The sequence below is a fragment of the Trachurus trachurus genome (assembly GCF_905171665.1).
Source record: "Trachurus trachurus genome assembly, chromosome: 2".
NCBI lineage: Eukaryota > Metazoa > Chordata > Actinopteri > Carangiformes > Carangidae > Trachurus > Trachurus trachurus.
The window spans coordinates 7,410,077-7,422,973 of NC_139914.1; the positions used below are offsets into that span (position 1 = coordinate 7,410,077).

Sequence of the window (12,897 nt, forward strand, 5' to 3'; positions counted from 1 at the left end):
TATAGACAATAGAACAATGCATCATGATAACACCTTGACATCTCACACAAACATACAGTATATATTAATTGGCCAAGAAGGGGACCAAGAGATTACAGAACAGTTATAAAGTGCTACAGTGCTAATTAAAGTGCTATTTGCTAAAGTGACGAGTGCATGAGTGCAAGATTACATTTATTCTGATTGCACAATGCCCCAATAAAGTGCAGGATTGGTTTAAATTGCATTATGCCCACACGATTGCACACAGTTGTGTGTCTACTATTGCACTACATTTCTATACATTTTGCAGCACAGCTGAACTCATGTCATTTTAGCATGAAACGCAAAAGCTGAAAAGTTTATGCACCTTAATAGAAGCATTGTGATGTCAGTAGCAGCCTTTGAGTGTGTAGGATAATCTTCAAGCAGGATAAAATCTCACTGCTGCTTTTCAGGAGAGTTTGCGAAGACTTCTCTGAAAGAACCAGGATCCCAATTTTCTCAAATGTTGATATTCCATTCCTCCTGATCCTGCACTCAGCTCTGATGTAGCAGTTTGGATATGCATTTCCCCCCTTTGCGTCTGTAGGTCAGTGAGTTGTATTAACATACGCTCGTTCTAATCTGTGTGCAAATATAATAAAAGCTCGGTGACTAAAAGCAATTTAGGTTTGACACAGGTGGAAAACAACTGTTTAACCTGCATCACCGCTCCTCCTGGAGGATTTCATATTTTGTGATTTTTATTTAGTGTCCTGTAGTATTGAACATTATCCACGGAGAGATGCGTGTCTGTGAAGATCAATTGTCAGGGAGGAGATTGAAAACGAGGGTGGATAACAGCAGGATGCGTTTCTGCTTTTTCTGCTATTTTTACGTTTTGGAAGCGAGTTCTGGGTCACCCCGCGCTGCATTTGCATAAATGTAAATGCCCGGACGGCAGCAGCAGCAGCAGACAGAGGAATTTACTTTGGTGTTGATCCTGTCAGGAGCATCAAAGACACGTTATGTTCAATGTGGAAGTATTAGCTGCTGTTTGGATCCACTGGCATCTCATCAAACACAGAGAAAGGAAGATTTAGAGGTTCAAGTAGTGATGTCTCTGTATATGATTCATTATTTTAATTTTTTCAGAGTCCCTCACCACCAGCCAGCGCACAAGTTGGATTGTGCATCTTCTTGTGTGCATGAGTTCATGAGTGGGAGAGTGAGAGTGTGTCTCTTTGCCCTCCTTTGTGTCTTTGTGGCTGCTTCTCTAATCTTACACACTGCCTGAGTGTGTGTCGCACTGATCTGAGTGTACAGTATGTGTGTGTGTGTGTGTGTGTGTGTGTGTGTGCAGGCCCAGAGCCAGGTGTGTGTGTTCCTGAGAGGTAATCCCCCACATCTGGTAGTGTGCTGTATAGATTCAGGCAGGAACAGAAGTAGGATTAGTCCCGCTCTCACCGGTAATACAACCAATTTTCTACTTGTTTAAATAACACAGGCCAAACATTCCTGAGATGGCCCCGACGGTGCCCTAAAAATGTGTGTATTTATGTGGAGTGTATATAGTATGTGCTCTTGAACAAAGATTAGGTTTTTGGCACAGAGAGCATGTAATGTTGGTGTTGTTTGTGTCGTCCATCATTAGAGGGAGAATCTACTTTGGTCACTGGGAAAAAAGCAGCTGTACGTTTCATTTAAGGTACCTGTCATTTGGTGTATATGGTCATCCAGATGTTTCCAGTCAGCTTTTACCATCTTAACTGTCAATGGTCGATGTTTTGTTAATTTTTTTTATCCAAAATGAATCTCCTGATTGAAAGTGATGCTGATTTCTGCTCTGACAACTTCCTCAGTCGACCAGAGTGCATCACAACCAATAAAATAACTTCCTCTTTTGTCATGGCTCCCACCACTGAGGTTATATCCTCTTTATTTTTTAATATCTACAGCTCAAAACAAGCACATTGTGTCTTTATTTCACTAGGTTTAGACTCAACATTGTTCAATTTGACCACTGTTAGACTCAGGAGTATGTAGTGATATATTAACACCAGTATAAGAGATGAAAAAAAAAAAGTTTTTATTATATGAGATTTAGCTAATGTTTCCTGATTTAAAGGGGAAGTGGGCTGAGCAATAAATAAAACCATCCAGAAGAGCTCACTGGTTGCTGTCAAGGGGCATTCTGGGAGATGGAGCGTATCATTAGCTAACGCAGAAATGAAGAGTGAATATAAGTATGTAAAAAAAATAAATAATCAGAAGTCATCATGATGAATCTGCTGTTATGAATTGAACATGAGGCGTTATTTGTTTCTCCGATGTGACCTCGCCATCACTGCTCTTCACTGTGGAGTAGCACTAATTACAATTACCTGCCAGTCGATTGGAGCCGGGCAAAATAACTGCACACGCCTTGTTTATAAGTGATTGCCATTTCTCACGCGAGGCCGTGGACTTCAAGAGGCAGATTTGTGCTCACTCGGGGAGGGAGATACTTAACTTCAGCTCTGTACCTGTGTGCACTGTCAATACTCCCCAGCCGTGGAGAAACTCATTCTCTCCACATCTCGTTTGCTCTTTGTCGAACAGCGTCTTTCGTTTCTGCCGCTGCCTGCGAGCAGCACTCCACTTCCCAGGATCTTCACACCTCGGGCAGCCGGCGGCGACTCAGAAAACAACAGCAGAGATAGATACACAAATGCACAGTTGCGGGGAGCCGTGCCGAGCGCCATCAGTTGACCGTTAACCGCAGCTCTGAATCCTTTCAGCGACGGCACAAACATGTGTGCGCCGAGCAAAATTGTCAGGTAGCACAGGCTTTCATTTTCTGCAGTCAAGTGGAGACGCTGCATGCAGGAGGTTTATTCTCTCTGATTCACATTTTAGTGCTTGAAAAAACAGATGTCTAGAATAGTCTGTGTAAACCTGTACTTTAGTGAAGAGAGTGTGTCTGTGTGTGAGTCAGACTCTCTCCCTCTCTCTCTCTCTGTATATATATATGTGTGTATTCTATATTTGACTGCCCAAATGTGTGTGTGTGTGTGTGTGTGTTTGGGAGAGATGATTGGTTTACCATACTACTGTCAGGATGCCGCGCGCTCCTTCTGAATTATGCATCTCTCGTTCAAAGAAAGAATGAAGAATAGCGTGCGAGGGAGAGAACGGAGGAAAGGGGGGCAGTCGTAAGATAAATGACAACAGCACAAAAGCAAAGCATCTCAATAGACTGGTACCACACACACACACACAAGGACACACACAGCTATGTTAGACAGGGATGAGAGAGGGGAAGAAAAATGGGTTGATTAGTACCAGTGGATGAAATAGGGAAAGTGTGTATGTTTGTTTGTGAGATTGTGTGTGTTGCTGATGCTGGTGTGTAGAGGTTTGACTGGTACCAGCAGCGTGCAGTAGTGCTCGACTAAAGCAAGGTGGCACTGTTCATCCTCTAACTGTGACAAGTGTGTGCGTCCACAGTTGTGTGCATTTTTAATAATGCCTTTATACAGTGTGAGACCATCACTGATTGTGTGTGTGTTTCCCTTGTGTGTACCACGCAGGACGATGTGCTGCATTTGGCTAATTAATTCTCAGCAAGTACATCAATTATTAAAAAGGCTCAACTGTTCCATCTGTGAGTTGCAACATGTAAACACCATATACTGTCCACAGCAGCTGGGATCAGTTCATATCCCCATCATTAAAAATTCAAAACACAATAACCATGATGCATTTCATCTCTTGGACCTGATTGGCTGCTGACTCACGCTGCCTGGGCGAGAACAATGTAAACAGCAATAATCATAATGCCAGACTTTATTGATCACAGTAAAGAAATCCCGGCCCGCTTGTAACACAGAGGTCAAAGGTCAGGTTTAGCTACAGTGTAGTGAGTGCACGAGGTCACTTCATCAAGGGAGAAGGTTGCTATGGCTACGCACCCACCAGAAAGAGTGTCATGATTTAACATCTGGATAAAACCTACTTTAGATGTTTGGACTTCCTGATGTGTTATCTATACACTGTTGCCCAAAAAGTTGGAATAAAATATATATGTATATTCTCATGAAATGATTGTGACAATGTGGTTTCTTCTTGACATATAAAGTGTATTGTATATCTTCTCAAAACTTTATTGATAAATCTGTTCCATCTGTTCCAACATATCCTTTATAATAGGAATAAAAAGAGGAATGTGTTTGAAAACAAAATGATTCCAACCTTATGGGCAACCGTGTATATATATGTCATATTATTTATCACAACTAATACTTTTTTTTTTAATGTATTTCTTAAAACAAATGCATGCATACACAACACAAACAAAATTGGACACTCATTCCTTCATAGTTGTTCCAGTGTTGTGAAACAGCCACTTTTTTACCAGTGGCTGTGTTCCATTTAGTTTTACCAGTTCCAGCCTTTATTATCATACCGGCTCCTTGGTGCAGCTTCTACAACAAACCATGAGAACAACTGAGCTGAACTGCATCAGTCTCTGGAGTTTATTCTGAAAGAGCCAGAGATGCCGAATCACTTCCTTTTCAAACCTTCTTGGAAATGTAGTTCACTTCCATCTCAGGATTTAAACTGACATTTTTTAACCCAAAGTAACATGTTAAAGTAATGCAGCATTTGTGTGGGCTGTTGTATTCTCGCCTTTTTTTACGAAATTGAGCAAAACGAGTGTGCATTTGTCAGCTGGGGGCCACATACATTGCAACACTTTATAACTTGGCGCTGTAGGCGGTGTGTGTGTGTGTGTGTGTGTGTGTGTGTGTATGGACAAGAATACTCACAGACACAGTGTTTATCTCTTCACGCATGCTATTTTATATTGCTTTCATGTATGTCATGATAATCGCTTTGGCAACACACACACACACACATACACGTACACACCTTCCAGCTAGTCTGGTCACGTTGAATACACACGCCGCATCATAATTTACAGACGATCATAACATGACAATATAAAGGGTTCAGCTATTTGTATTTGCCATGGGTATCAGTGTGTGTACACTGCTCTGTGTGTGTGTGTGTGTGTGTTATGTTAATGAGACAAAGGGGTCACATTATTCAGCAGTAGTTGACATGCAGGCTCCCCCGGTCCATATCGATATCCCCCCACGGACGCGGCAAAGGAAAACAAGGCGATTTGTTTTCCAGAATACTAATGTTAGTCAGCAGGGACGACCAGGAGAGAAACCTGCAAGTTTAGAAAAAAACACACGGCGAGGCACTCAAGGTGTGTGTTGTTTTTCATCCCGGGGCGCGGGGTCCTCCAGAAGAGCGGGGCGGCGCTGCATCTGAAGGACTTGGATTTCAAAACCTCTGCGGGGCCTTTGAAAACCGAGCCGCGTCCCCAAGAATCCTCTCCTGCTATTTCTCAGTATTAATGATGCTTTAATTTATTTATTTTCTTTAGTCTCTTGTGTAAAGGACAGCCGGCTGGAAGCTCCAACATAATGAAGTGTCGCGGATCTTTTAGTAGTGCGCTGAACAAAGCTGCTGCCCAAGCCTCACAATATGAAAACGGTAGGTCGCACACATTGGAAACAAACAAAGAAAAAAGTGGAAGCGCTGAACAGTATTTTAACACTTTCTCTCACCTCGGTTTGGCCCTCATCAGCACCCATCTGCTATCAGCTGGCATCCACTTAGCCTGGGTCCATTCAACTCTTAGAAGTGAGATTCTTCATTCACTCACGTTGTTTTGGTAAATGGTGTGTTTTTTTTCTATTTGTCCGATCTTTGACCTTGAAGATTTTGGCCCCTTGATCAGATCAGATGTCGTAGAAGAAGTGTATGATCAATGAAAAGTCCTCGTGGTGAGATACTCGCTCAGAAAGTCCTTTTTTTTTTCATGCTCCGACTTGTTCTAAATGAAGTAATACATGATTCATTTTGTTGATACTTTGTGTTTGATTGAGTGATGAGTGGAAGCAGCGGGGCGGCCCTCATCAGCATCGCTCCCTGCCTGTGTCAGCCATAAAAAATAAACTCCGGAAAAGCAAATCATCGCCCCCCCGCCCCCACTCTCCAAACATTAAAGGAAGTTGTTGTTCAAAACGAATAAATCGTTTTTTTTTTCTTTTCTTCGCGGTGTCTTCGAATGGGCCTCGCTCACCGACGTGCATGCGTGCACACGCGCGCGCACATCACATTACGCTCCGAGACGACTTCTTTGATTGATGCTGTCAGCGAGTTTGGAGAAAGAGACGGAGGCTCGGGGAGGGAGGGAGGGAGGGAGGGAGATAAGAGGAGAGAGAGGAAAGCAGATAAAGAAGAGAGAAAGAGCTGGAGAAGCATCCATCAAGCGGCGCAATCAGATTGTTTTCCTGGCTTTCGCTCTTTTCTTTTCTCTCTGTCTCTCTCTCCTCAGCATCTGCCAGCTCCTCTCCATCCCTCATCTTCTCTTTCACTCTCTCTCTTGCATGCTCTCTCTTTCTCTCTCTCTCACACACACGTATGCAGAAGGTGTGTCTGCTTTGCATGGCAGTGGTCAGGTGTCAGGAGGATATTGAATCATGGGAGGTTGAGGTGAGGAGGCATCGCAGCATGATGGATGATGCGTATCTCTCCTCCTCCTCCTCCTCCTCCTCCTCCGTGGTTATTGTTTACGCACATGTAAACACACACACACACACACATACAGCTTCCGCACTCCTTTGTTGTTAATTGACGTCCTCCACTCGTCTGTTGTTTTATTTCCATCCCTTGTTCCACTGCGGTTATTGCTTTTCATTAAGTGGTCATTTCCTTCGCCAGCACCACCTAATGAGAGCGTCACGCCGCCACGCGCCCATTTATCAAGCCACGTAGCCGCGATGGCACGGCCCCGCAGTCAACACACACACACACACACACACACACACACACACACACACACACACACACACACATACATACATACATACACACGCACACACTATCTGCCATCATGTCCCTGTCTCAATTAGGATTGTTTGTCGTTCTGCTGCCCTCCATCCCCCTGTTCATTTGGCGGCCGCCGTCTCCTCCCGCCGTCTCATTGTGGCAGCCGTGTCATTGTGTTTGACAGCTTCTCATTCTCATGTCAGATCTCATTTGACTGCTAATTTCATACATACACACACACCTCGCCCTGCCTCACCGTGTGTGTGTGTGTGAGAGCCGCTGCGGTCAGAATTTCCGACTTTGTTCAGAAAGAAATGAGCCCTCGTGTCACCGAAGTGGCATCTGCTGGTGTGTTATGCGCTGTAAGAGGGAGATGAGCTGTGAATGAGTCGTGAATCCAGCTCTGTTTGCTTTCCTTACACACACATACAAGACACACACGCTCACATCTGCACACTTGGCAGAATGAAGCAGGTTGCATCCCCACTGTTGGCAAGATAAATCACACAAAAGCTTGACTGTGATCATGGCACAGTGGAGACTATATAACCTGGCGGCGCTTCCAGCTCCTTCATATGCCAGTAATCACATTGTTTCCACCGTCACGCTTATCTTGAGGAAATCTTGTCGATTCCAGGTCACGTGCACGCCACTCACGTTTGTTATTTCACAGTTACTTTACTTGACTCTTGTTGTTGTCTCTCCCCAGCTGGTCGCCGTGTTCGATGAAGCCCAGCCCGGCAGGACGGAGAGCCCCAAGGAGAACAAGTCCGGCTACTCCACGGCCAACGCCAGCCCTGAACCCGTCTTCTACCACCCCCACATGCTGCACCACGAGCCGTCCAGAGGAGAGATCGAAGTCAACGAGGCCATCCTCAAAGCCAGTACGTCAGATCTGATTTAAAGGAGAATTCTGCTCATTTTTCACCCCTAAATCGTTGTCCTGATAAAAACAAACGGTAGAGCAGTGCAGTGGTAATGTCCAAAATATCTCCGACCGTTTATTTTTGTAAAGATATCATCACGACAAGGAAAAAGTGTTTGTTTCTGGGGCGGGGAGAGCAGGTGCTCTGTGATCAGATAGTAATGTCTTTCCAGGACGTTTCAGAGTTCGGCTATCTGAGGTGAGTGACTACATGCAAAAACACAACGTTTATACTGTTTATACTGTACACTATATGAGTTCAGTGGTGTGTCATAAGGTTCCAGTCATGTACCATAGATATTTGATTGTTTTTTGAGTGTTTGTTATGGTTGAAAGAATTGCCCCCATAGGTTAGCGTTGTCTGCATCAATTTTAGTCGCGTTTTTGCTCCCCCCAACACTAGGTGATCATCAGGAAAACGGTTTAGGGGTCAAAAATGACCGGAATTCTCCTTTAATTTGAAAGGGAAATTACATTTGAAGCTCAGTGATTCTGAATTATTACATTTCATATCCAAGCTCTGGATTCTGTTGCACAACAAGTTGCAGTTTAAAGAAAAAAAAACTCTCAACACCTAAGCAGCGCTCAATCAACACTTCCACATTTTTTTGTGTGTGTGTGAAAGTCAGTGTTAGTGAAACAGCAGGAGGCTCGTGTGTGTGTGTGTGTGTGTGTGTGTGTGTGTGTGTGTAGGTGTGTGGCTGTACATGAGAGAGCAGATCAGCAGATACACTGATGGAACAGCTGTAAGCAGAAGCCACAGTGTAAAAAGAGATTTCTGCCTGTAACTTGATGGCATGTGAAAACAGACGCGGTGTTGACGCAGCGTTCTCTCCCGTCGTCCTCAATGTACCCGGCTTGTTCTCGTTAGTTTGTTCTTGTTTTCACACGTCGCCATGACAGCAGCTCCACAGGGTAGAAAAACAAGCATATGTGCAGTCAGTGGCTTTTTTGGGGCTCATTGTTTTTCCAATTGTCTATTGTCCAGTTTTGGTGAACCCAGACACTTAAAGGGATAGTTCAACATTTTGGCAAATTGGGCCATTGCCGTAATTCCCATAGTTTTAGGAGTAGGTATCAGTGGTTTTGCATGAATTTACCTCTAAAACAACTCTGTCTCGTAACATTCTGTTATTATCTCATAGCGTGTTGAATGTACAGGTCACAACTTGTCCACCAGAGCGTTTTGGAGTTGTTGGATTGTGTATTTGATGAGTTTGATGAAGGAAACCAAGAAATCCCATTAGCCTCCATAGCTTAGCTTTGAGCAGCTCACGACTCTGCTCCACCATTCTAAAAATAGCTTGCACCGACAATTAAAGGTAACAAAGCTACTCCTAATGTGATTGGTCTATTAGATATTTGCATTAACAAGCAGTTGAACAGGTGTACTGTCCCTTTATTCATCACGCTTTAGTTAGGGCTACTTGACTGGGACGGTGAAGTATTTCACTGAACACCATATTAATAAGATCCATGCTGCTCCTTGATTCTTCCTGCCAACAAAAGCTTCCCTCCATGCACCATTAAGGTGATGGATTTATGTGATGTGCTGCTGTACAGCCAATCACAGGCCTTGCTGACAGCGAGACAGCTCAGCTACGACAATGCAGTGAGACCTCAGGCAGTTGGACAGGAGGGAGAAGAGAGAGAGGGAGAGAGCGCGGTGACAAATGAAGTTGTTAAAGAATGAAGCGCAGAGACACGAGGAGGCGGAGTGATTCTTCTTTCTTTAATTTTGTTTTTTGGAGAATAAAAAAATATGTCAAACTCCTCATTTTCAAAAATGTGTGGTCACCAGTTTGAGAAACAGGCTGCCAGGAACATCTCTGAAAAGCAGATTCTTTAAGATGCTAAGCTTTCATCCTGCTTTTCACCCTCTTCCCTGTTTTCCTTCTTATCCACCAACACTCTTGTCTCAACAGTCTTTGCCATTCTCTCATTCTTACACTCTCTCTCCGTCTTTTTTTTTCCTCCTTAAAGCACGCCTCCTCCTGTTCTATGTTTGCCTTGCTCTTGCTTTATATTTCTGGTATTTAGCTATTGCTCACATCCGGAGCAGCGTTAGAGCAGCAGCGGAAAGGCAGAAAATCCCAATGTCAAGCCGCTTTTGTTTGTGAGGTGACTCATTCCACAATAAATGAATATATCGCTATGAGAAAAACAAATATTATATAAAAGAAATGTGCAGATTCTAATTGTTCTTGACATGTTATAGAGAAATTATGTGTTTATCCTCCTTGTGTATACTCAGCTAATGCAGGAAATCCTGCATTTGCCTCTGAAGTCAGAGGTTGGAGCCGCTCGTGGTTCAGAAACTCGATCAATGTCAACAGAGCTGATAGAGGGGGCGATTGGTTTGAACAGTTGCTGTGCAGATGCTGGTGTTAAAAATGCAACTTGTGACCGAGCCAGAAACGGTGTTTATACTTTAGTCGCAGTCAGGAAATGGAGTGAACAAGTTAGTGGGTCACGGTGCATCTCCAGAGGGAAGCAGGATCACAAGACGCGTCAGGCAGAAGGCTCCGGGGAAATCACTGCTCTGTCTGGGCCGCACTGTCCTCTGGCTGTGGTTGAACTTAACTGTAAATAACCTAGAGGATGATTTTTTTACCCGAACATCCGTAGCTTTTCTGGTGCAGAGTCTGGCATTGGTCAGTTTTTTCAACGATCAAGTGAAGTCAAAGATGAATCGTGACCAAGTGGGTGTCTAATGACTGGGCTCCTATTACCTCCTTTCATTTGCCTCTCTCTCTCCATCTGTTGTCTGTAGAAAAAAAAATCTCTCTCTCTCTGTCTGTCTCTCTCACACACACACACACACACACACACACACGCACACGCACACACCTGCCCTTTGCCATCGCTCTCCCCCTGCCCACTTTTGCCCCGCTCCCCATCATCTGCCCCCCTCCTCCTCCCCGGCTCCAGCCATCTCTGGCCTACTCTACTATTCAGCTTCAACCACCTGCCATTCACAGGCTCACCACCCGGCCCCTGAGACCCTGACCCATCGCCCCCCCCACACACACACACACCCCCGCCCCGCCCCGCCAGATACCTCCTGTATCCGCCACCCTCCCATCCTGCCCCGCACTCTCTGCATGACTTCCACCTCTAACTAGATTAGCACTGTAGCCTGTTAGCATGCCCGGGTTCCAGCCGAGCATGAATGGACTAATTCCCGTCCCTCTCCACCACACACACACACACACACCCACCACCCATTTTTACCCCAGTGGGACCTCTTCCCTCCCCCACCCCTCAACCTGCTCTCCAGCCCTGTTGAACCTTGACTAACTTAGTTATGATGTGACCCTGTGACGCCCCTCATACAGAGCCAGACTGATGCAATAAGGCTGCTTTTGTCATCCAGACATGCATGCACACACACACACACACACTCATACACAATGTCACAAAAGAACCGCAGCATGCAAGTTAAACAACGCAACCAGAACAGTCACCCATCTACTGCTGTGAGGGTCTTTGCAGTAACCAGATTGATTGTTAACTGGCTGTTACATCACAATTTGTAATAACATCATTTACTGGAGACAGGCAGAAAGTGATGGGATGTATAGCCTACATATAGTTTTGACATATACACACAAACACACACATATGTGTATGTATATCCATGTATATATTCCTATTTCTTACAATGATCTTGCACTGATTGAGCTTTCATGCATGCTAATAAGTCCTCTCCTCAGACTTCATGCACAGAATGCAAACAAACGTCCATTAATTCCCTTTGAAATCATATAAATAAGGTGCTTTAGATCTTGCCTGATGAATAGCTAATGAGGACTTGTTATTCAGTATCAGAAGTAGTGTTGTCTGCACCGTGCACAGGGGAGTTATTAATTCAGGACGACCTTGCCTGGTGCAGGAAAGAAATGTAAAGAAATATAGGGATTAAAAAGGAGCTCAGGTGTAGCATACAGCTAACTCTCTGCATGGCAACTTTATGCACCACCCAAAGCATGATGGGAACTCTAGAAAATGAACTCTTTTACATTAAGGCTTTCTCAGACATAAGTAAAACACATTAAGTTCCTGGAGCGCTGCCACTTTCCTCTAAACATCTGCTAAAAGTCTTTGGTCAATGCCACCATTTCAATCTGCATGAAGGTTTTTGTTTCCCCAGAACATGTGTAGCAACACGGACGTGTCAAACGATACCTACAGTAAGTAGTCCAACTGTCAGCCTAACTGCAGATGACAGCATGTGACGAACGGAGACGTGGAGTGACAGTGAAATTAGCGAAAGGGAGTGAAAACAGCATCCAGCCCACAGGGATAAACAGAATTACATGAAGCCGCTGCAGCCTGGCAGAATACTTTAGTGTCTCTGTCACATGGGGCCGTATAACTTAGTTTCCATAGTCAGAACCTAAACACTCCCTGTTTAACTGTGTCACTATTACTATGCTGTGCAAATATGCCATCGAAAGTGACAATTAAGCACATTGAGTGTGGCTGGCAGCTGTGGGATAATCATAATAAGTGTCACGTTGGCTACAACGCATCCTTTCAGACATTAACCCATTTATCAGCAAATCACGTAAAACTGAGGTTCTTGGGAAATGAGGTTACTGTGAACCATGTGAATGCTTTAATCACACTATTACTTTAATCAGATTATTCACTATGATCTGGTTATAGTGCGCACGCAGTCCTGCACTGAGCGGTGGTGGTGGACAGGACAAGACGTGGTTCAGTAATCAGCCAGGCATCAAAGTGTTTGTGTGTCAGATTGGGCAGCTTGTTTGAACAGGGTGATTGGACTTCACACTGCCCCAGTGGGATGATTAGACCTGCATTGATCTGCTGCTACACACACACGCACACACACACAATGCACGCACTTCTAGGAAGAGAGTCCTTATCGCATCATCCCATGAGCAGCCTGAGCCGGAGCTGCTGTATCGATTGCCAGAGAAACGAGACCACCCTGGCCCATGGCGTTACACACACACATGCACATGCAACACATTCACATGCACACACAAGCACAGTCCCCGTTGGTATTAAATGTACATATAGCACACAAACTATACACGCATGCCTGCACACGCAATCTCAAAGGCAAACAAAGGCACACACACACACGC

At 44.5% G+C, this 12,897-nt stretch overlaps 1 protein-coding gene across 1 annotated transcript in view; it reads left to right on the forward strand.

The window, feature by feature from the left end:
• pard3ba (par-3 family cell polarity regulator beta a) overlaps positions 1-12,897 on the forward strand; it is a 140,922-nt gene that overhangs the window by 18,713 nt on the left and 109,312 nt on the right. Inside the window, exon 3 of the mRNA XM_083992248.1 lies at positions 7,562-7,736. Within this exon, the coding sequence (XP_083848374.1) occupies positions 7,562-7,736 (175 nt within the window). The remainder of the gene's footprint in view (positions 1-7,561; positions 7,737-12,897) is intronic.